This window comes from Henckelia pumila, chromosome 2 (assembly GCF_033568475.1).
Source record: "Henckelia pumila isolate YLH828 chromosome 2, ASM3356847v2, whole genome shotgun sequence".
Taxonomy (NCBI): Eukaryota; Viridiplantae; Streptophyta; class Magnoliopsida; order Lamiales; family Gesneriaceae; genus Henckelia; species Henckelia pumila.
This window is the reverse complement of record NC_133121.1, coordinates 133376069-133401940: the sequence shown is the minus strand read 5'-3', so window position 1 is coordinate 133401940 and position 25872 is coordinate 133376069. Positions and strand designations below refer to the sequence as shown.

The window sequence follows — 25872 nt, the reverse complement described above, 5'->3', positions numbered from 1 at the left end:
ATTTTTCTTTTTTAAAAAATATTAGAATGCATAAATTCTAAAATAAATCATGTTTGAAGAGAAGCCAATTCTCGGAGTAATATATAAGTTTGAACATAGTACGAAACTCTTTTAACATAATCATCCTTCTCATCAAACCGAAATTGTTCGCACCGAGTCGAGCATTGGGAGGGACATTGTTGAAGTCTAATTAAGTGACTGATTAAGTTCCTGCTATCCCAAAGAGAGAGTTGAGAAATATATCTTTCAGCCACCCACCAGCTTGGACCCTTTAGCTCCACATCTGGTTCTTCAGTTTCAACCAGTGTGTCTTTTGTTCGATCCGACTAAAGAATACCAAGTGTAATGAGAAACTCCAGCCTTCTACTCGGATTCCGAGTCCGACAATTTTATTTGCTGGGCATCACTTGGCTCTTCATCAGTCATGGATGGTGGGATAAGCTGATTTGAGCTGTTTCTTGCACGATTCTTTCGTAGTGATCGATCCTCGTCCTATATGCATTTAACAGTTTCAGTGTGGTACAGCCATGAAATAAATGTTTTGACTTTCATAAGATCTATCAATTAGCAGAAACATGCTATTGGTTCAAAGATACAAGTCGCCCGTGTTTCAAGGATCACAGAGTAGAGAAGATGTGCTAGAAACAAATATTCTAGCACCAGTTGCAATCTTTATTTCCATGTGTTACAGCTCCTTTACCTGCTTAGAGTGTACGTTCCAAATGAAGTGTTTATGTGATTTATTTCTACAATAACCAGCATCTCCTCTTTTCAGGATCCAACCCCCTTCAATAATCTGGTCCCTGCTGTACAATTTGTCCGTAACGCCTCAATCTGGTCTTTTTTATGGATAAAAATGAGGGTCGAAAAGCCAAATGAAGTGTCCAGAAATAACAGGTGATTTCTTTTTCTCGGCCTCAGTACGAAAAATAGGTGCTAATATGGAGAAGCATAGGAGTCCAATTTAATATTGGATAAAATGCCAACTAAAATGACAAGTACACAAGCAATAACAAGTACCTTTGTTTGATTAGATTCATGTGGGTGGTTAGGTTGAGCTGGTTGGCTTCTTTTGAGCCAAATCAAACCAAACGACATCAATGCACCCAATAGCAAAGATGGCCCAATTCTCGGATCAGCAAGGTAATCGTATACTCGAGATATGAACGAAGTGGTCCATTGTTTCATGCCTCTTCCAGAGGAAACAATTTTTTGGGAACCCTTTGACCAGGCGTTATCAACTTCCTCTGCAGACAGCTCGGGAGTTCTACTTTTCTGTAGATTCAAGAATGTAACTTAATAAATAAATAAAAAAAAGGAATATTATCGTTTGAGAATGATAGCCTCTCAAAGATACATTAAGCTATAAATAGATTATGCATTAATCATACAAAATGAGACTAGCAGAAAAAATTAGAATAAAGAAGGTAAAAGAAAAAGAAACATATGACACAAAGCTCTGAGAAACCATCACCCCATCAACAACGGGCAAATTGTCTGCTGTTCTAGATAGGTCAATGGTCGTGGATGTAGGGAGCATCAATATATGAGTAGTCACGTAGAGCAGGCACAAAAAATCTTGAACAACGCAAACAACAAAAATAATATCTTTTGCACTGGTGAAAGAGTTTCTTGAATGAACTTACAAAAGGAGGGATCTTCCTGGTGTCACCGTCCTTTATGGTTTCGGAAATCCATTTTATGATCTGCCAGAAAGATTGACAAATCAATCAATTTTTGTTATTTTGAAGCTTGCAAACATATTGGAAGGACCCGTGCAATAGATTGCAAAACTACACAAGTTTCTAGACAAGAGCAAAAAATTTTCTCCCTAACAGCATAAAGTTGTTCACCAATTAACGATACTAGATTATTCTTTAAATCCATAAACATAATAAGCTGAACCTAGAAATCAGTCGATGTATCGAATTATTTGAATCTTAAATATTGAAGGACGTCATGGCCTCTTAACAGTTCGAACCTCTGAAATTTCAGTTGAGCCATTGTATTTCGCAACAAGTGTAGATACAGGATCGATTTCTGTCTGATGCCAAGCTTGATACATGTTTGTTGCCTGTTTATCTGTTTCTATTTTTTCTTCACTGTCATCCCTCTCGTACCGAACAAGGAATAACTGTGCCACATCCACTATATCCCTCCTTGGTCCACACGTATCATAGCTACTTTCCGAGTGGATGTGGAAGAAACAGTACTTCTGCATCAAAAGTGACAGTCTCGGCCATAATAAGTTAATAACTAACCTTTAAAATTTTTCCACTCTAACTGATCTCATGAAATGCTTTTGATAGAGAGGAGAACGTTAAAAAGAAAAAAATAATTGCTGTCCCAAAAACTTGTACTAAATTTCTTTTAAATGATAAGGATGTTGCATATATATCTAATATTTCATGGGTAAGAGAAAGTAAATGATGGATGCTTATTTCAATAATTAAAAGACTGATTGTAGCTGTTTTTCAAATTGCACATTATTACCAGTACGTGGAAAGTGTAAACATTTTGATAAATGCCAAGCCCATATATCTCATATGAAACACCCATCAACAATATTTCATTTAAAGAAGATTATTTCCAGAAACCAAGCTTATTAATGCACTGCAAATTTGCATGTGAATTGTCCAGCAATAAAATCTAGGTGAACATATGTATAGCTATTGCAACAATTGTTATGGTCAAGCTGAAGCTCCAAAATTCCAAATCACTCATGATGCTAGCAAACAAATATTTTTTACACAGATGGAGCAAACAAGATTATAATAACCACTTCTTACATCAAATATATTGATTTAGTGGGAGATTTCAATTCTCTTTTTGGTGACAACAATGAAAAAGTAATTATCTCAAACAAAAACATTGTAATCAGGCCAAAGAACAGATTAAAGACATCCATGGAACATAAAGGAATAGAACTCACTTGCTGAGACTCCCCGTCTAGCCACGCAAATGCCAGTCGCTTTTGTTTCAGCGCTATTGCCGCTGGAGTTGACATTGAATCTTGATCGACTGCATCCATTTCTCCATCATTAGTGAGTGTTGCCTGAACTCTGCGCATGGTCTACAATTGCAATTTGGTGAATGTACAGATTTTTACATTAAACAAAGACAGAATCTACCACACCACAATCATATTCATGCGACGGGATTACAAATTTGCATAAAGATTTCCAGAGTACACCTAATCCAATATTTTGCTTCAGTGGATTGGATCTTCTCATCCGTTGATTACAAATTTGCATAAAGATTTCCGGAGTACACCTAATCCAACTATTTGTTTCAGTGGATTGGATCTTCTCATCAGTTGATTACAAATTTGCAGAAAGATTTCCAGACTAACACCTAATCCAACTATTTGTTCCAGTGCATTGGATCTTCTCAACTGTTGTTTTTCTAGCAAATGTTTTAGCTTTACCTCATGAGCCTCTCTCCCATGCCACAGAATATACATTAGAAATATTCTAAATCACGATCCAAACGACAAATTAATACTCCCTGGAATAGAGGATAACTGTCAAATTCACATTTTTTTTATATATTTTGTTAGTTTAGATTTAGATTTAGATAGTTGTGATTAGGGTGATTTTCAACACTTTATTCTATTTTATGATGCCTAAATGCTGTTTAAGGTTATGTATAGGTAGAATTAATGGATCGAGATCAAGATATTACACATAAGGCATAAAGGAAAATCAAAGAAACACTTGTAAATCCTCACAGGTGGGGCACCATGGTAGGCACCACTGCGACAAAGGAGAAGCAGGAATTGTATAGAAAGTATGGAACTGGAAGATGGAACTGTAAGCACTAATAAAGACGTCATCAGATCAGCAATTATAGATTTCTTCACAAAGCTTTATAGCGAACCAGAGAGAGGGGGTTGGGGTGTTGAAGGGGTGGAATGGAGTGCAATTGACAGAGATTCTATGGAGCAGCTTGAGCTACCCTTTTCTGATGATGAAATTAAACAAGCAGTGTTTGAGTGTGAAGGATCGAAAGCCCCGGGACCGGATGGTTTCGCAATGGAAGTCTATAAGGAGTGTCGGCATACAATCAAAGAGGATTTGATGAGGGTGTTTAAGGAATTTTATAAGGGAGGTATTGTGAACGGAGTAACGAATGAGACTTATATTTGTTTGGTTCCAAAAAAGAAAGATTCGCGGCGCATTAAGGACTTTAGACCCATCAACATAATCACTAGTCTTTACAAGATAATCGCTAAGGTGCTAGCATCGCGTCTCAAGAAGGTGCTAGAGATCACTATTTCACATTCACAGAACGCGTTCATTGAAGGTCGTCAAATTTTGGACTGTTGCTTGTTAGCGAATGAGGCGGTGGAAGAATTCAGATTGAAGAAGAAGAGAGGTTGGGTATTCAAGGCGGACTTTGAGAAAGCCTATGATAACGTAAATTGGCGATTTTTGGATTTTGTTCTCCTCAAGAAAGGCTTTGGGAATAGATGGAGGAATTGGATTAAAGGATGCCTCAGCAACGTAAATTATTCAGTTATTGTTAACGGAAGACCAACCGGTAAATTCAAGGGGGAGAAAGGATTAAGACAAGGAGACCCCTTATCTCCGTTCCTGTTCAACTTGGTGGCGGATGTTTTGGGAAGATTGATTGACAAGGCCAAGTCTACAGGTATCTTTAGAGGTTGGGAGATAGGGCGGGATAGAGTTGAAGTCTCTCACATTCAATTTGCCGATGACACCCTGTTTTTTGCGCATAGTGGGAATCATGTGAGAATGTTAATGGATATCCTGCTCGTCTTTTGTGATATGTCCGGGTTGAAGATCAACAAGGAGAAAAGTGCACTCTTGAGCTGTAACTGTGAAAAAGAACTGGAGGATGGGTTGGCTAGGGAGATAGGCTGTATGGTGGAATCTTGGCCAATTCAATACCTCGGCGTACCCTTGGGAGGGAACCATTAAGGGTTTCATTTTGGGAACCAGTGATCTTTAAGATGTCTAAAAGGTTAGCAAGTTGGAAGAAAGCATTCCTCTCAAGAGGTGGCAGACTCACGTTAATTTCGGCGGTAATGAGTGCCCTTCCACTGTACTATATATCGTTGTTTAGGATACCACGTGGCGTTGCTAAGGAGATGGAGAAAACTATGCGGAATTTTTTGTGGGATGGATCGGATGGGGAGACCCATTGTCATTTGGTTGGTTGGGATAAAATTTTTAGACCTAAAGATAGAGGAGGCTTGGGAATAGGTAATCTTTGCCTTCGGAACAAGGCTTTGCTATGTAAGTGGTGGTGGAGATTTTCGACGGAGGGGGACACTTTTTGGAAGAAAATTATAGCGAGTAAATACGGAGTTCAAGATAACGGTTGGGATGCGGGATTGGCTAGACACAACACTTTTAGAAGTCCGTGGAAATTTATATCGAGGACGTATCTGGCTTTCAATCACTCTGTGAGGGCGGTGGTTCTAGGGGGGATAGATTTAGATTTTGGGAAGATTGCTGGGTGGGGAATTCTAGTTTTAAGATTTTATTTCCCAACCTATTTCAGATTTCCAGGGAGCATAATAGACAGATTTCTTTTTTCCTTTGTCAAGATCCATATCCTTCCTCCAATTCTTTATCTTGGAACTTGCATTTTAGACGCGATCTGAGGGATGATGAATTGGGCCAGTTAGGTAATCTGCTGGAAGTTTTGAGGGGGGTCAACCTAATAGAGGGCGCTGAGGATGTGAGGAAATGGTTGTGGGATAGCTCAGGTGTATTTTCAGTTAAGTCCTTCTTTGAGTCTTTCTTTCCGGTCGAGCGATTCCCTAGTTTCCCTCTTTTCTATCCAATCTGGAAAGCCCCGATTCCGACAAAGGTTCAGTTTTTCTCATGGACAACTGCGTTGGGGAGGTTGCCTACCTGTGATTTGATTCAAAAGAGGCTTCCGAACATCTCCCTTAGCCCGAACTGGTGCGTACTATGCAAACAGGGGGGAGACTCAGGATCATTTGGTTATTCATTGTCCGTTTTCTGGTTTCTTGTGGAATCTTGCTCTCAAGGAATTGGGACTATCTTGGGTAATCACGAACTCAACAAAAGATCTTTTTGCTATGGATCTAGGAGGTCGGCTTGGACAAAAAGGGAGAGTGTTTTGGTTGATAGTGGTTCATGGCGTGTGTTGGTCGCTTTGGCTGGAGAGGAATAGAAGAATTTTTGATGATAAGTGAAGAAACAGTAAAGGAAGTTTGGGACAAAGTCAAACTGAGAGTTTCCATGTGGGCTCACAATGGTTCTAGCTTCCAGTCTTTGGCTTTATTAGACTTGTATAGGGATTGAAAATTGGCTTTGATTTAGATGATAATTGCCTTTGTTTGCAAAGGAGCATAGTTAGCTTTTGTGGACCGCTGGTTCACTTTTTGTATCTACTTATTTCACTATATATATAAAGTTCTAGTGTCCTATCAAAAAAAAAATTTACATCTTGGGCACAGAAAGAAACTCATCTGCTCCACTTTATTTTACAGGAGAAAAAGAACAACACAAAGCAAGCAACGATAAACAACAATGGATGCGAAGATTTTGATTTTTACAAAAAAATATAAAAATATTTTTTTCATTTTTTGTACTAAATATATTGATTTGATTGAGTAACATGTTCGACCGTATTCAAATACATTAGAATTTATCAAGGCTAGGGACTCCGCTTTATAAATTTATGATTTAAATTATTAATCTGGTTCATTTCCTGCAATTGCTGAGTGCATGTTTTATAGTTTTAATTTAATAATTTCGGAGGCATGCCATCTCGAATGATACATTTTGATCGACTTGCATAACAGCCATTACATTGAGTCACAAGCGTGAGGGTTTAACAAATGTTACTGCGATATTTTTTATCAAATGAGTGAAAGGGATTTGATTATTACAATCAATATTAGGTTTGATATAGCTTAAAATAATAAATCAATACAATAGAAAAATTTATCAGCTCATGAATACATATGGATTCAACCAAAAGAATCACATGGGATTAGAGTAGGACCCTGAATATTCCCCATTAAATATTCCTTTACAATCCTTTTGTTTTGTCGGAAATTTAAAACGTTTATTTCATTTTCGTAGCAGAATATAAACGACAACCCCTTCTCACCTCACACTTGCGGTTAAATTGTGTAAATGTTTTGAATGTATTTTTATTTTATTAAAGAAAGTGACGATCAACAACAAATGAAAGAAACTCACCTTCCGCATTTTGTTGAGTTCTTGGCTCAGCCTTCCAGCAACAATCGCACAGTACCAAATCTTGGTATCATTTCCAGCACGTGAATAGCCACGAGAATCACAACCCAACTCCGTGGCAGTAATATTTCTCAATTGGGGAAGCACTGAAAGAACACACCAGAAAATTATGCAAGAGAAAATTAGGTATTTTACCTTGCTACGTAAGTGAATCAGAATAACTTGGAAAAAAAACTATCGTCCCAAAAGTCCTATGTTGATTGTTGACAACCTCATTTCAGCAGTGAAAAAAAAAACCATGAAAGTGAAACTAAATAATTTTCAAGAACAAAGGGTACCATGAAGCTTGTTTTTCTCCATAATATCTATAAAAAATGAACTGTTGATGAATCCTGAAAATGAAACAGATTTATCAGCTTGATACCTCAGAACAAAAGTTTAAGGATGCATATAGTTAGACAAAAAACTGATGGAAGACGGTACTTTCCATGGTATACAACTGGTTCAACACCCGGGTCTTTGAGAAACACAATAGCAGGGGCAGATTCCACACCAAACCTGTTATGATGGAAAACCATAGATGATAGCAATCAGTCCAGTAACAAAAACCAAATATAGACTTCAACCTGTTGCTATTTCAGATGAAACAATTTGCATTCTTTGTTTTACAAAAGCACCAATGAATGACTTAACGGGGACCCCAACCTTTGTGCACCAATGGTCAATCATTGAGTATCAATCGAGTGGAACACACAAAAGAAGCACAAAATTTGAATACACAAACTTTAACTAATCTTGTGAGACCGACGAAGGAGTTCTGTTATTTCTTCCTGTGCTGACTCTTCAGTAGTGGCTACCACTTGTGAATGGTCACCAATGCTGACAAATTATTATAATTGAGAGTTGACGACCATATTAGGAAAAAAAAATCTCAATATACTTTTTTCTTTGTTACTAACGTTCAAGAAAAATTTAGGGATAAATTGGGAAAAGAAAATGAAACAAAACATGGAAAACAGTGTCAAGATTTGCACAGATGGGAAACACACCACTTTTTCTTTTTTTCTTTTTTTTTTTGCACAGATGGGAGACACACCACATTTGACACGTGAAAAAAAGAGGAAAAACAAAATTTAAACAACATACGTATTCCACCAAAATGAAGACTCCTCTTCTTTCCATAGGGTAAAAGCAAAACTGGCATATGGCCAATAGCGTTTAGCAGCCTGACGAATGAATGGAGTAGCACGTTCTCCGGTTTTTGAAAAAAAGATGACTTTAACCTGCCAGAGGTTGTAAAGGGCATCAAATGTCAGGGACGTTGCAAAGGGGTCTAAACCAGAAATATAAAATGGCCCCTTACATATACCATAATAAGTAAAAAAAACTTCTCAACATGCAGAAGATATTGGCAATTGATATCTGTTGAATTTTGTAGCTGCAGAACTTCAGAAACATACTAAAGGCAGTACACATCAAAACACATGATTTATGTGGCTCGGCCATAAAGACGTGTTGTTGGAGATCACAATCAAATCGGCTATATAATTAGATTGATTATGTGAATCTTAAATTGCTATAGATTATGGAATGTGTAGATATGAATCCATAGTTTATATTTTTTCCTTTTTTAGTCTTTCTCCCTGTAATTATTTAAACTAGTGTACATACGTTGAAGAAATAAGAGATTTCATTTTTCTGACATGGTATCAGAGCTGGGTTTTTAACCTTGCGATTTGTGTTTCTTTCTCATCCACTTTACAGCCTATTAGTCCTTCTAATCAAAGCCCCATTCAATCATTATGTCGGCAGTTGAAGAACCAAAATTTACGACTCAAACTGAAGAAGTTAACCCCAATAAATCAATTGGAGAGTTGCAGAATCTTCGGGTAGGCTACAGACTGGATGGAAAAATTTTTTGAAGTGGTCGCAATTCGTGCAGACCTACTTGAAAGGCAAAGGCAAACTTAGTCACCTTCTGGGCAAGGGACCAAAACCTGGTGAAAAAGGCTTTGACTCATGGGACGAAGCTGATTCTATGGTTATGTCGTGGCTGTGGGACTCAATGGATCCCAAGATCAGTGACACCGTTATGTTCTTAACCACCGCCAAAGCAATATGGGAGTCAATCCGTCGAACCTACTCAAAGGCTCGAGACACAGCCCACGTCTTTGAAATAAAAATGAAAGTGGGATCGTTGAAACAGGGGAACAAACCTGTTACTGAGTATGCAAATATGTTGCTGAATTTATGGCAGGAACTCGACCATTATAGAGTCATTGAAATGAAGGACCCTGAAGATGCAACCACACTCCGAAGATTCATCGAAAAAGATCGAGTATATGACTTCTTGGCTGGGTTAAACTCTGAATTTGATCAAGTTAGAATTCAAATTCTCGGGAAAGATGAAGTTCCATCTCTGGAAGAGACAATATCTATGATACAAGCTGAAGAAAGTAGAAGGGGTGTGATGCTTGAATCACAAAATTTGGAAGGATCTGCTATGGTGGTAGCAAAATCAGAACATTCTCATCCAATCCAAGAAAATGCGAAGGAAGTGCAGTTCCCAAAAACATTCGGACGTGACAACAAAAAGAATCTTTGGTGTACTTATTGTAAAAAGTCTTCACACACAAAGGAAACTTGTTGGAAACTTCATGGCAGACCACGTGAAGGAACTCAACGAGGAGGATCACAACCACAGCAGCCACGCAATTCTGGACAGGCCAACCTCAGCATCGGCCAACAAGGTCAAGAATCAAATCTGATGCAGACTGACCTTAAAGAGGAAATTGAAAAGCTCAAGGGAATGATTTTGTCCCTTGAAAAGTCTAGTGGAGTAAAATCTGGAGGATGTTCCTTGGCGCTTTCAGGTAAGTACCCAATTTCTCTAGGAATAAATGTCTCAGATAAAGATATTAGAGATTCATGGGTGATAGACTCCGGAGCCACTGACCACATGGCACACTCATCTCTTATATTCACTACTTACACACCTTGTCCCAGTAACCGAAAAATAACCATGGCTGATGGCTCTCTTACCACTGTAGCAGGAATTGGTGATGTATGCATTAGTGAATTGATTACACTAAGAAATGTTCTCCATGTGCCCAAACTATCAACGAACTTGATATCCATTCAAAAGCTTACATTTGATTTGAAGTGTAATGTTTTGTTTTATCCTTCATTCTGTATTTTTCAGGACCAGGATTCGGGGAGGAAGATTGGACTTGCTAAGGAGGCAAAGGGCCTTTATCTCCTTGAGGAAACCTGCACCAATAAAACATCTTCATCCTTTCTTTCATCTTCATCAAATAACAGTAGCATTTGGCTTCACCACTTCAGATTAGGACATCCGTCTTTTGGAATTTTAAAAGTTATGTTTCCATCTTTGTTTAAAGGTTTAGAAAATAAACACCTTCATTGTGATGTGTGTGAGTTTGCAAAACACAAACGTGTTTCTTTTCCAGCTAGCAGTAAAAGAAGTTCCAGCCCTTTCTATCTAATTCATAGTGATATTTGGGGACCTTCTAATGTTTTGAATATTTCTGGATCTCGATGGTTTGTTTTATTTGTGGATGATTGCACTAGAATTTCATGGATTTTTCTTCTCAAATCCAAAACTGAACTAAGTGATGTGTTTCGAAATTTTCATACCATGATCCAAAATCAATTTGGGGTGAAGATAAAACGATTAAGGTCAGATAATGCTAGAGACTATTTCAACCAAATTTTATCTCCATATCTTGAAAAAGAGAGAATCATTCATGAGTCTTCATGCGTTAATACTCCACAACAAAACGGAGTAGCTGAACGCAAGAATGGTCACCTCTTAGCCACTACTCGGGCACTTCTCTTTCACCAAAAAGTTCCTAAAAACTATTGGGGGGAAGCTGTACTAACCGCTGCACATATCATAAACCGTCTCCCTTCTAAAGTTTTGGGATTCAGAACACCACTGGAAATTCTTTCTCAATTTTATCCTGACCTACAACCATCGAATAATCTTACCCCACGGATCTTTGGGTGCACTGCTTTTGTTCACATCCATAGTCAAAATAGAGGGAAACTAGATCCTAGAGCTGTGAAGTGTATCTTCGTTGGATATTCCTCGACTAAGAAAGGGTACAAGTGTTATCATCCACCTACAAAAAGATTTTTTGTCTCTATTGATGTCACATTTGATGAACACAGTTCATATTTCAGCCAGCCTCATTCACCTGAAGAACACTTGTCATCTCTTAGTGATGAAGATAGGGATGCATTCTTGTTAGAACTGCCTTCTACCACCTCAGCACCAAATTCTACTCCAGCAGTGAGTGATCCATCATCACCCTCCAATGAAACTGATCATACTCGCTTTAACCAAGTATACTCAAGGAGGAGAAGGCCTGATGCTGATCCCGCACAAGTCCAAGAAGCCTCACCACATCCGGTCACTGAGGTATGGTCTGAAACTGAAATCCCAGCCTCACAATCTGTCCAAACAAATGATTTACCTATTGCCATTCGAAAAGGAACTAGAGAATGTACCACGAGGCCTCTTTATCCTATGGCAAATCATGTTACATTTAAAAAATTTTCTTCATCCTACAGAAGTTTCTTAACGAGTCTAAACACTATTGATATTCCTAATTCTTTGTCTGAGGCTTTATCTAATGAGAATTGGAGACTTGCTATGAAACAGGAAATGCAGGCACTAGAGAAGAATAACACTTGGGAGATCACTGATCTACCACCGGGAAAAAAGATTGTGGGCTGCAAATGGGTGTATACATTGAAATACAACTCTGATGGATCCTTAGAAAGGTACAAAGCCAGACTTGTTGCGAAAGGGTACACACAGACGTATGGAGTGGATTATCATGAGACTTTTGCCCCAGTTGCCAAGATGAATACAGTGAGGATCTTACTCTCTCTTGCTGCCAACTTTAACTGGAACTTAAATCAATTTGATGGGAAGAACGCTTTCCTACACGGCACCTTGAATGAAGAGATCTACATGGAGATACCACCAGGATTTAGGGGCGGTGAAAGGGATAATAAAGTTTGCAGACTTAAAAAGGCTCTCTATGGACTCAAACAATCACCAAGAGCTTGGTTTGGAAGATTTACCCAAGTAATGCTTACATCTGGGTACAAACAAAGTCAAGGAGATCACACGCTCTTCTTCAAACACTCAAGCTCAGGGGGAGTCACAATCCTCCTAGTGTATGTTGACGATATAATCATGACTGGGAATGATGAAAACGAAAAACAGATTCTAAGAAAATGTCTGACAAAAGAATTTGAGGTGAAGGAGCTTGGGAGGCTGAAATATTTTCTTGGAATTGAAGTGGCACATTCTAGCAGAGGCATCTTCATTTCACAGCAGAAATATGTCACAGACTTATTGAAGGAGACAGGGCTGTTGAATTGCAAACCAGCCCATACACCAATCGATGTTAATCAGAAGTTTGGAGAATTCACTAAAGGCCCTGTGGTCGATAGAGAAGTGTATCAAAAGCTGGTAGGGAAGCTTATATACCTTTCTCATACGAGACCGGATATTGCATATCCAGTGAGTGTTGTGAGTCAATTTATGCATGATCCAAGAGAAGGACATCTACAAGCAGTTCATCGTATACTACATTATCTAAAGACAAGTCCTGGCAAGGGTGTTTTGTTTAAAAGAAATACTGGATTGAGCATCAAAGCATATACCGATGCAGATTATGCAGGATCACCTGTGGACAGGAGATCTACATCTGGATATTGCACTTTCCTAGGGGGAAATTTGGTGACATGGAGAAGCAAGAAACAAAATGTGGTAGCACGATCAAGTGCTGAAGCAGAATTTCGGGCAATGGCCTTGGGGATATGCGAGTTATTGTGGATCAAGATAATTCTTGATGATCTTCAAATCAAGTGGGAAGGACCTATGAAACTTTTATGCGATAATAAATCTGCTATTAATATTGCCCACAATCCAGTGCAGCATGATAGGACGAAACATGTAGAAGTGGATAGACACTTTATTAAGGAGAAGATTGATAGTGGACTTATTTGTACACCATATGTCCCTACCAATGGTCAGCTCGCTGATGTGCTCACTAAAGGTCTGAACAATCCAGCCTTTCAAGACATGATTTCCAAGCTGGGAATGGAAGATCCATATCTACCAGCTTGAGGGGGAGTGTTGGAGATCACAATCAAATCGGCTATATAATTAGATTGATTATGTGAATCTTAAATTGCTATAGATTATGGAATGTGTAGATATGAATCCATAGTTTATATTTTTTCCTTTTTTAGTCTTTCTCCCTGTAATTATTTAAACCAGTGTACATACGTTGAAGAAATAAGAGATTTCATTTTTCTGACACGTGTACATGACACAATATCCATTTGGCCAAAACTCTATTGATTATCTTAATTTATTGATATCTTAATTTGGAATACAATTATCACCCCTCCATATAATTTACAATAGAAAGACATAAATATGGTATGAAATATGTACTAAAGCTAAATCAAGTTAAAAATATCGCATGATATTAATAACATCGAATTCGATTTCATAATATATTCTTTCGTATCTACAATCCCTTAAGTTGAACGTGGAGACCAAAATTGACGGGTTCAACTTAATCACAAAAAATCTATTGATAAAAATACTTCACCATATTGTATTCGAAACCAGAGATACAAGGCAGATAGGCAGAGACCGGCTAGTGAGTAATAACACGCAGTTTTCACACTCATGCTGGAAGTATCGATTGTGTAGCTATTGCTATTCAACTTATGACAGTGACTATTAGGCAGCCAGAGGCATGGTGTTTTGTTAAAGAAACACCAATAGATTACTGTTCAACTGAACATTAAGCAGGAGATGTGGTTGTTGATTACACGAATAATACACCTTTTCTTATTGTAGGGAACGAATTTTTGAGGATACAAGAGACAAAATCTTGATCAGGTTGTTGCTTCCAATCATGAGATGATGCCTAAGAACTACATTTTTAAAGGGAATGATCAATCCAAAAAGTAAAATTGAGAAGATAAGTTCTCAAGACATGAGAATGGAGATCTTCTACTTGGCCACTTCAATCTTAGTAGCCAGGGTTAAAGGATGGGTAACTGCACAGCACTAACCCAGACAGACTAGCACACCGTGATGTGTACACAACTTGGAGCTGATCAGTCACAACTTGTGAAGAGACAGCAACATAAACATGTGAAGGCACTAAAGAAATCAAGGCAATTCTTTCCTTACATGACATGCAATGACTGTGGTATATTCTTTTAAATGAGAAACCATCAAACAAAAAAATAGTAAATACAAAATAGTATACCTTATGAGGTTTACTTTTTGCCAGAAAATTGTTCACCTACAAATATAAGCCATCACGAAATTGTTCAGCCATATGCATAATCTAAACATCTGAACCAGAAAGACAACACTGCCATCTGGCTACGGCAAGAATATTTAAAATAAACATCGATAAGTGGGACATACATCTGAACCAGAAAGACAACACTGCAAATAGTTACTACACTGATTCAAATTGGTTTGCTATGTATAGAAGTACGTTGAACTGAAGAATTAATTGGAAGTTAGTATGCTACATGCAATGCAAATGGATTTACTTGTAAATAGCAAGTTTAACAGATAATACTTAAACTGATTAGCTTTGGCGATGATAAATGAATTCAAACAAACTTATATTTCAGCAATTCAAGTTAATTAACTTAGAGTAATCCCACAGTGATGTGCATAAGAATTTTATTTTTGTTCTTTCTAATCCAAAGGAACTCATTTTTCTAGAGACTCGAGTTAAGTTTTGAGTAATGCCCAGTGATGTGCATTAGAATTTTATATTATTCTTTCCCGTCCACTACCTTAAATTTCGGAGAAGGTTTAAAGTTGTATTGATAAGGAATCGTCTGGATTTAGTACATCATCCAGATTCTAACTGTATAATACAAAAAAGGAAGCTCAAGCTTGAAGTTCTTTTGCATGATTCGACCAGCAAACTGCAAATTATGAAGCTGTTGCTTCAACAAGGATATAAATCTCTAGTGACCACTAGTCCAAAAACAAGGAACTTTGCACAACCAAATAAAATTGTACCACGAAGCAAGGCACAACTTACCCTGAAACTACAAAGTGCAACATTTTACAAGGCAGCTTATTGATTAATGAAGTATAATTCAGTCAAGGAATTAACAAAACAATTTCACAGGATAGTTTCTTAATTGTTGTAGCTAAATTGTTACTACTATATAACATTTTTAAATTACAACTTTACAACTCGATACATGTGTATGATATTATGAACAATTTGATTGAGAATAATGGAGAAAAGTTATGTTTTATGGTAGACGTCTTCCATAAAATTGAAAATCTCGATATCCAAAAACTGGCAGAAATATATCAACATAGTGAATGTGTGCGGAGAACTGAAGTGACAATGTAACGGAAACAATCTAATAAGAGAAGAAAATGAAGCATGATCCAAATGGACAAGATAGAAACAAAAAAATATACATAGACTATAAATGTTGTGAAATACCATTGCGTCCATATTGTGATAGAGAATTCGGGGTGCATTTAGGATGCTTGTTGCGAACCAATCTGTGATTGCATCAACAGAGAAGTCAAAACCCTCATACCTAGTAAAAGAAAAAAAAAAGCATTTAGGTATATAATTTCCTCGCCGTAAACCAAAACTCCAGAGGGTCTTAACATTAGCACATAAGAAAGTGGGATAAATTTCAACCAACAACTTGAAAGAAAGAAAATAATACAAAATTATCTGACTTTCTGTTGCGGCATTCAAAAATATAAGAAGAGAGCGGACCTATAAAGACAATTTAAACTTTTACATCCGGGTGGGAAAGCCAAGATTGCTGGAAGTCCTGTTAAAACTCAGCGAGAAACAAAATGTCACGGCAGCACAAAAATAAACAAATAAAACTACTAATTATTCACTATACTAAATTTCATAGTAGAGAAGTACATTCATGAAGCACTGTTACTGACAGCTCTTCAGGATGGGTAAAAACAAACAAGCCAACAAATATCTGTAAAATAAGGAAGAACTGATCTTGTTCATTGATTTTTAATTAAGTAAATATAAATGATTTATAGGATAATTTCTTCTTGAATTAGGAGTAGAACTTCACAAAGAAGGAAACTAATCCCCAGAATACATTACTCTTTATATCAAGGCAAAAATTACAGAAATCATTTTGATCCCTAAAATCAACATTCAGTTCACTGAAAATGGGGATTGGGGATTGATTTGATTTTCTAACTCTCTCCCTCAAGTTAAATTGCGTCGTGCTCCAAGCTTGGAAAAAGACTATGAAACTTGAATTATCATGTTTGCTTAGATGCAGTAACTCTGCGAATATAATTGAATCGAGCCGACTCGAGCCGTTATTTGAACTGAATTCGAGCCAAAAATATTAAAAAATTTAGCTTCGAATCAAACTTGAGCTCGAATATAACTAATTCGAGCCAAATTCAAGCTTCAAAATTTTATTCACATTCGGTTCCTACACAGACCTGTCACAACTCACAATGACGCCACTATCCACCATGGATCAGCTATATTTTGCCGGTCTCGTTTAGCAATTACTCTTTTACCTCACAGACAAGCACTTCAGAGTGCCGATCTTTATATAATTTGGTAATTAATAGATGCTAAACAAATTGTGATGAAAATAAGAACTACTGAGAGAACTGTATCAGGGATATGAATGAACAGGCGGCTTAATTTCTCCAAAATATTGAACAATTCAAGGGTTTTTTTTTGGGTATAATTCTCTATCTTGGAAAAGGGAAAAAGAAAATGCTCGTGGATTTTTTTATTTGTCAGAGCACCAATAAATAACCATCTCACAGCACATAATGGTGATGATACCACAAAATTTGTGTATTTATACAAACGTGAGCATGCATGTGTATATCTATGCATGTAAATATGAACCAACATCTACAGCCAACAATCTATTTTCAGACCATCTTGCTGGCTGAATGTATATAGTTGCTTGACTAATTTCAACCTCTCAACACCATAAAGAAAAAATGATCATTTGACTCAGTTCTAAGGTCTATTATTTGTTCTCTCTGGTTACAAGGAATGTATACCACACCAAAAAAATACCTATTTTGGACTACTACGAAGAGATTCTTAAGCTAAAAATGCATCTGAAGATATCAATTAACAACATATGATATGAATAACCACAGCACAATAAATGCAGTTCCAATGGAACTATCATGACAGAAATTTAGTGCAGCTCTTGATCATATACATCACGAGCATTTTTCTTTGCTTTCACCAAGAGAAATCCCAAATCAGTTCTTAGATCCTTAGTGAAAAATCAGGGTGTACAGGCCATCATCTGGGTTAGCAATACTAAGGAGAAACAGAGTATATTCTACTAGGTGGTTACCCATCCGAGTTCCTCACAAAATATGTTGACGCAGATAGCCACAAGGCAGTGATCCAGTTGAAAAAATTGCTGCATAGATGGCTCAATAACCAATAAAGAATGGGAGTTCTTACGGCAGCTGAATGTTATATTAGTCGAGTAGTCTTTGGAAATCACGAAGTTTATTACCACTAAAAGACCTAACAAATTTCTTTAACTTCAGTTCCTTAATAAGTTGAAAGTTGGGATTTGCGTGGAAAAGAAACACTCGGAACAATGAATTCAGTGAGCATGAAGAAATTCTTTATTAAAGGAAGTTAAACACAGGGATGGACCCCTTAAAACATGAGTATTGTTCAAGTATAAAATAAACATTGCCTATTACAAGGAATTTTGAACAAATTAGATTTAAAAAAAGATGCTGCAGTTTAGCAGCATGCAACACTCACCCCGACGAAAGAATGGTTGCCCATTGGATTTCTTCTCAGCTAGATGTACAGCAAGCTTGACATCACCAAGTTCAACGACGCCAGTATTTGCAACCCCATCCAATAAACTAACTATATAGAGAAACACGAATCCATTACACATGAAACTTAACCAAGAAGTCAGATATGACAGCCTACATGTTTCTAGAAATCCCCTCACCAATTCTCTTCCAATCAGGAGAAAACTGTGCACAACGGTCGCTCCCAAAGGAAATTATCTGAAATGCATGCACATAACAAATCGCAAAAAAAATGAGCATTTTGCTGCAGTTATAAGACTTGTCCAGGCTAAATAATTATGAAAATCTGAAAATTGTAGAAGATCTTACAACACAACTTTAATAAAAGTACAATGTTTTGTTAACACTGACCAATCAACAGAAACCATTTTTGCATTAAACCAGAAACTGTAATACTATCATGGAAAAATATGAATTTTGACTTTAATTTGGTAATCACTGTTTATCACTCTAATAGTTAGCTTGAAGCACATACTTGATGGATGCAGTCATAGATTATCCCTGGAGTTCACAATTGTTGCTGGTGAAGTTCAAATGAAAAACCACACAACTGAAGGAAATCTCTGACAACAACAATGGAAACCATCTACGTAGACATATTGCTAAGTTTATTATAACAGTCGACAAATTTTCGTTAGCAATTGAACAACGCTATATTTAAATGCTTCATTGTGCATGAATCCTGAGCTGATTTCAGTGTGTTTCTTCTCAAATAGTAACAACCAAAGCTGAAAGTTTCGTGAGTTGATTTCTGTGTATTTTTTTGTCGACTAGTAGCAAACAAAAGCGGAAAGTTTTATCTCAGATTTGAGCAGAATGTTTGATTCCATCAACGATAGCATTTGAGACATTGGTCCCCTCGTATGTTCTTGAGGTAAAGTTTGTTTCTTGTTCATAAAAAGAACTGGATTTTACACAATTGTCAGAATCAAATCCCAAAAAAAATAAAAATATAGCCCCTTGTAAATGTTTCCACGACCATAAGATCTAACCATGAAAAAAGGAATAAAATGAAATAAAAAAATATGCACTGTGACAATAAGAGTAAGAAGTGGGATCATGAGATATTCCCAGAACTGGATGATCAACAAAATCAGAACATTAACATGACATAGCCCTTAAATAATATTAACCTCGAGAGTAGCAGCTCTTCACAAGGGATAAAATCAATCTTATCCCTAGTGCAGAAGCTAGAAGTCTAGAACCCTAAAACACAACAGCAACAATAGCATGACAACTAAACCAAAACTACCTAGCTTTAATTTCCCTTAACCCTAACTCTAACCCTGCCCCTAATGTGGTTTCTAAACCCATAAGGGCCTGCACTTGGACCATAACTATTTTCCTTTCCTTATTTAACCTCCATAGGGTTCTTGCAGGTATATCAGGATTTCATTAAGCAGTAAGAGAGGTTTGAGGCGATCGCTAGAGACCGGAATATAAGAAATGGAATGACCATTGCTCAAAAAAAATGTCAATGTTTAGATTAGCATCTAAATATATGTTTGCCAAGTATTCGACGTTTGGAAATATCAATATCAATCATCTGAAGGCTGCAGAGTGCCAGAAAACTGCAGGAAAAGGGTTTGGTTTCACTTTCTATACTCCTGCTTCCATTCCATAAAATGAAAACCAACAAAACACCCACATTTTTATTTCTTTCTCCAAAACTCATTTTTACCCAGTTCAAAATCTTTCTAGACAGTCATTACTTTTAATTTAATTTTTCGTCACTCCCAAAAATTAATATATTAGAATGTGGTAGTTTTAACCTATCATTGAACTTCTTAATATGACCAATATTATTTGCACTCCAGTTTTAACTACTCAAACTCAATATCATGAAGAAAATAAGAAACAATTTTAGCAGTAAAGTGCAAACAACATTAATCTTTTAATATACTCCATATTCTGTTGACAAATTATAAATTTAAGATGTGACATCACCAACTCAATACATTGTTACATGAGATCATTTTTTTATGATAAAAAAATATTTTATATCAAAATCAAAGTAAATATACATCAAATTCCCAAATATAAATTCCAAAAGGCAAGAAACAAACTCTTTCGAAGATCCAAAACCCAGTTCCGCATCAAACCCTACCATACTAGAAACTTTATGTTCCACAAACTTTGCAGTAAATAGTTAGCCAAATTTGACAGCATAGGATACAGAGCAAATAGGCTACAGAGGTAAGTGATGGAAGTTGAAAGAGTGGCATGCAGATAGCAAATAATTGCTGAAACAAGAAAAAGTAGGGTGCACCTGCAGTAACAACGCCTTGTCATCTTCGAATACCGACAAAAAGTTCTCAGATGTGACAACACCAAAATCATGATCTGCTGGTTCTAAGATAATAATAATAATATAGATAAAAGATGGCATCATTCATTATGAATAACCATATAGAAGATGGAAGAGTTTCTCTCTGTATCTGTCTCTGCTTGTGTCCGCACATAAAAGTGATCCGAAATAAAAGCACCCATTGTTAATTGTTTAATGTAAAATAATCACTAACCGAAAGAAGAAGTCTTTATTATCGGCAACTCGATGTTTGAACTATTTTCCCCTTTATGCAGCGTATTCAGATTTTCAATCACATTCTAAAATCCAACCATATCAAACAATATATTAGCATCTGATAAAACAAAAAGACATGGAAAAAAACAAAAAGTGGAAAGAAGGTACAGTTCAGGGGGCTAAAATATAAATGACTTAGGAAAAAAAGATACACAACTAGAAGTTCAAAAAAATCATACAAATGTGTCATCTATATTGTATATGTCATAATCTCTCTTCAGTAACTGATTCGTCAGCAGTTCAAAAGCATATTGAACCTGCAAAATAACCATATTAAACAGCATACACTTCTGTGATATGGCTGAAATAAGAATTTGATTTGTATTGAAAATACATCAGTAAACTCTGTAAATTTAGCTAGACTATGGTATCAGATTAAACTCAAGCATGTAAAGAAAATTATATAAACAGGATTTCCATTCATATTTGAGACATTTCTCGATGACAAGCATTGTTTTCCATACTTCTGAGGTTAAAAGGACACTTGACATTTCTATAACTTTTTCAAGGACAAATGCAATCACATGCCAAAACAAATTGAAGTTTTCAAGCCCGTTAAGCAACTTGACTTCATCACAATCATGTATGTGGCTGTGTAGCATTTTCCTAACAAACTATGAAAGCAGTTTGGTGATACACACTCTCAAATGGATGGAATAAGCAAGCCGATGTCACACAACTTCTCATTTTAGAGACAAACAGACGGTTTATCGGACAATTGTGTCATTGAATGTTGGAAGCAATGAAACTATCACCAATATAATCATGCCATAGTTGCTAAAGGTTTTCTCATTGCTTCATAGAACTTTATGAGGACAGTATTTTGGAACATGAAATACTGACTCAATTGAGTTGATGTCCTTGAGGTTGTGTTTGGATGGAAGGATACATGGATTTCAAATAACAAGATTGGAGAGTGGACATGAAGTTGAAGCAAAAAAATATACTTGAGCGTTACAAGGGATTTCAAATCCTTCATTCTAATTTTGAGTCAAATAGAAACAATGGATTTGAGATCAAATCCACTCAAATCGTTTTAAATCCTTCCATCCAAATGCATCTTATGTGATACCATTATCATGATGCTTGAAAATATGGTAAGAGCAAGATCCCCTAGTAACGGATGTGAGCAAAGTGAAAACAAGCCAATTAACTTGCTAACACTAAGCGCCCGACAGAAGATACCACGACGAATGTGAACGTTATGCTTGGAAACACAGCCGACAACCAGTGGGTACTCATAAAACAAAAACAAGCTGATTAACAGAAATTAAATCTCAAGGACATCAAAAGCAACAGATATCTGGAGCTAATCTATGATAAAAAGTTTATGCTTATTTCTTTCATGTTTTCGACCCTTAATGTAGGTGGATCTCAACCAATATCAATTAAAATGCTCAGGTGATAGCCTTACCTATCCAACAAGTTTTGTACAAACTAACCTTATGAAAGCATAAATAAGTAACTCACCCCCAAAAACTAATTAGCACCTGCAACATACCTTGATGCGTTCAATTGTTTGAGGAACTTCGACAGCTGAATTCCTGAAAGTGATTGCAAATTTTATAAATAAATAGCATGAGATAAGCAAAAATAAATGTCATTGGCATTGCCTGGATCTAATGATAAAAGCGCAATTATAATGAATTGGCATTTGCCAGAGGACCAAATGACTTGGGATGCCTACAATGTCGACCAGACAACTAATGAAATGGGAATATTACAATGTATGAAGGCAGCTTTTCATCCTCAATATATATCGTTCCTCTCTATCAAAGGACAGAATCATAAATCATGTTCAATTTATTTCCCAATCCGGATAAACAAACCAAGAAACTCCCGAGTGCATATCCATTGGTTTCCAGAGAGGCGCAGATTCTGGTAACGAGATAATATACTTGATAGTTGATACTTGATAGCTATTCTACAGGAAGCAAAATCCAGAATGTCATCCATCTTTGATAGAGCCTACTATACCTATTACTACATGTTTACAACCTTCTAAAAGGTACTTCGTTCCATAAAAAGTGTCCAGGGTGATCTCTTCTGCTCCACTACTCCAAACAATAAGCATTCCACAGGAAGTCAGTAACACAAGACCATACTTGCAGTTATGCACTTGACACAACAAGATCACTTCCGTGAGATTTGATTCCTCCAGAGGTAGATAAAATCTTCCATCATACTAACTTCATATGATAAAATTGTCGTATTTAAACTTCTCGAGTCGTGGTATGATCCCAACTAAATAAAGACCTCAAAGAACCCCCATTTGGAAGCTTTCCTAATTTAATGAGAACCCGTAGTGGCTTATATACAAAATCAGTGTGTGCCATCTCTCAAAACGAAGAAATGGGTCATAAAACATTTACGATTGTATTAAGAATAAGAGGATGTCTTACCTTTTAGAAAATGTATATCTTGGATCATGCTCCATTCAAATCTTACACAACTACTGAAAATGGTTTTTAAAAAGTGGGAATGTTTACTCGCATATGATCCTAAAATGCCTCAAGTATGACATAACCACACAATTAACGAGGCACATATCTCGGCGGTGCAACTCCTCTCAAACATATCAGCAGTGCAGCACGAAAAAGCCTTATAACTACTTTTAAACATCAATTCTCGCATGTCTGTCATGGAAAAAATTTACAAGCATGCTCTCCACATGTAAAACAACAAAAGAACCCATCTTTCATCGACACGAACAGAAAAAACATGAAACAAGCAAATAATAGTCCATTTTGCATGCTAACAAAGACAAGCTACAAACTGAACCCAAAAAAAGGGCAATTAAAAACTCACCATTTGGAGGTTATTCTTTCATAGGCTTGAGTCACATCTTCAACGGAACTGTACTTGGGGATCCCAAGAACTATTATATCACAACAAAAATAGTATTAAACAAAACCCATCTCATTTCAACATAAATCAAGACAACAAAATGCATGGAGTGAAAGGAAACAAAAAAATCGATAGAAGCGTGACGCATACCATCGTAATGGGACGGCGGAAAACTACGCGGCAAGACGAATAACTGATAGACAAGAGATAAGACAAATAGAATAAGTGGAACAGAGTACGCTCTGACAGTGGATTTTAACGAAGAAGATGATGAGATTTGCTGGTTCCGAGGAGATGGCCGGCTTGGAGTCTCCATGAGCGTGAAACCTTCGATCACTAGCGAAATGAGGGGAGAGTGAGACAACAACAATAAGAGTCATATAATATAATCTAATATGTAAACATTGCGATTTCATAAGTTTGTATATTAAACTCGTGTTCGAAAGCCCGATTTTCCCCGTTTTCTTCTATGAAAAATGATTGTTTTAGTAAATAAAAACAAAAACAAAAAACCGAAAAAGGCATAATATATTTTAGGAAAAACTGCAATTTTGTTATTTTATGTTTGTTATTTTGCGATTTTGGTCCTCTATGTTTTCAAATTTCAGTTTTAGTCTTGCATGTTTTGATTTTTGGCAATTTCAATCTTTTTTATTCGAAAATGATTATTGACATTATACACGTCAGCCTCACATCAACACTGTATCAGCGCCACATCATAAAAAAGACTAAAATTACCAAAAAAATAAAGATAGCAGACTAAAACTGATATCTGAACATATAGATGACCAAAATCGCAAAGTGACAAATATACATGACTAAAAAAGCAATTTTCTCTATATTTCATCATGTTAATCCTTGTAATCTTATATAACTCATCTCATTCAATCTCGCGTTCTTCTCGTTATATTATTTATTCATCTCTTAATTATTAATTTTACATCAATCAAATCATTGAATTTAAATTATTATATTACCCCTTATAAATAATATTATTTATATTTTATTTAATGTTAAAAAAATAAAATTTTCATTTAATATTTTTATATAAATTTAATCAATCAAATCAAATCAACTATAATCTATCAATCAAATTCAATATTATATTAACTATCATTTTTTATTTATTTATTATTACATTCTATTACTTTTTTATGTATTATTTATCATATCACTTAACCAAACAGTACGTTAGGCCATAATCTTTAAGATTATTTCGTATCTTCTATTTTAATTTTCGCAATCTTAATATAGATTATGGATCTGTTTATAAAGATTTTTGCAATTAATACTAATTATTTTGCACACGGTTAATGATTACATTACATCATGGATGATTCGATCTGGCCGAGGGTTAATGAGATCCTACCATATGGTTAATAATCAAATCATTCATCCAAAGGTCCACATTTCAACACATATACATAATTAATATTATAGAGTTAACATGACAAATCATGAGTTGTTAAATATCCTATTAGGTTAATACCCTTAAGGTAGGTTGAAATATACCCCTCCACAAAATTGATGGCCATGATTGGGCCACACATAATTTCCATGTGGGACCCACATGAAATTGGTCAATCATGACCATCAAACAGAGAGGAGGTATTACCCCTCTGGAAGGTCGAAGGACCCGGTTAGTACCTTCTGCAGCCACAAATTTTCCTGTCCAAACATTTTAATTGGAGTAAATAAATAAAATTACCCAAAAAAACCAATTATAAATAATAATAATAATAATAATAATAATAATAATAATAATAATAATAATAATATGGTTTCAAAAAAAAAAAATAATATAAATAAAACAATATCCATTCCATGTTCTATACCAAAGATATACACTTCATCAATTGAATATCACTGGATCACGTTATCTACAAATGAATGTATTCCAATGCTTCCCATCTATATGTTGTGTATAAATAAATTAATAAATAATAATAATAATAATAATAATAATAATAATAATAAAATATATATGATTAATATTATAGAGTTAACATGACAAATGAGTTGTTAGATCTCCTATTAGATAGATTAATACCCTTAAGGTGGGTTGAAATGTATCCCCTCGGCAAAATTGATGGCTATGATTTGGCCACACACAATTTTCATGTGGGACCCACATGCAAATTGGTCAATCATGACCATCAAACACAGAGGAGGTATTACCCATGTGGAAGGTCGAAAGACCCGGTTAGTACCTTCTGCAGCCACAAATTTTCCTGTCAAAACATTTTAATTGGAGTAAATAAATAAAATTACCCAAAAAAACCAATTATAAATTATAATAATAA

At 36.0% G+C, this 25872-nt stretch overlaps 1 protein-coding gene across 3 annotated transcripts; it reads right to left on the bottom strand.

Annotated features, from left to right (window-relative positions):
* Positions 1 to 33: 33 nt before the first annotated feature.
* On the bottom strand, positions 34 to 23928 carry LOC140878592 (uncharacterized). 3 transcript variants are annotated; one of them, XM_073282209.1, is made up of 20 exons: positions 23720 to 23928; positions 23531 to 23600; positions 22224 to 22266; positions 20902 to 20979; positions 20661 to 20745; positions 20408 to 20490; positions 18279 to 18336; positions 18080 to 18190; positions 16049 to 16106; positions 15761 to 15860; positions 14540 to 14575; positions 8352 to 8488; positions 7694 to 7763; positions 7544 to 7598; positions 7209 to 7351; positions 2933 to 3073; positions 1982 to 2215; positions 1647 to 1706; positions 1021 to 1275; positions 34 to 492 (listed from the first exon to the last, which is right to left on the bottom strand). In XM_073282209.1, the coding sequence occupies exons 1-20, from the start codon at positions 23883 to 23885 to the stop codon at positions 364 to 366; spliced, it is 2112 nt and encodes a 703-aa protein (XP_073138310.1). In that variant the 5' UTR covers positions 23886 to 23928; the 3' UTR covers positions 34 to 363. The 3 variants fall into 3 exon arrangements, with proteins under 3 accessions (XP_073138310.1, XP_073138308.1, XP_073138309.1); XM_073282207.1 differs by lacking the exon at positions 34 to 492 and adding an exon at positions 501 to 936; XM_073282208.1 differs by lacking the exon at positions 34 to 492 and adding an exon at positions 501 to 936 and having other exon boundaries at positions 20408 to 20481.
* Positions 23929 to 25872: the final 1944 nt, after the last annotated feature.

Coding starts and splice junctions, on each gene's coding strand:
- LOC140878592 (XM_073282207.1), bottom strand. CDS start 23,885: ATGGAGACTCCAAGCCGGCCATCTCCTCGGAACCAGCAAATCTCATCA. Junction 8,489..14,539: donor CAAAAAGTAAACCTCATAAG/GTATACTATTTT, acceptor AACCTCTGGCAG/GTTAAAGTCATCTTTTTTTC. Junction 937..1,020: donor ATGAATCTAATCAAACAAAG/GTACTTGTTATT, acceptor TCTCCATATTAG/CACCTATTTTTCGTACTGAG.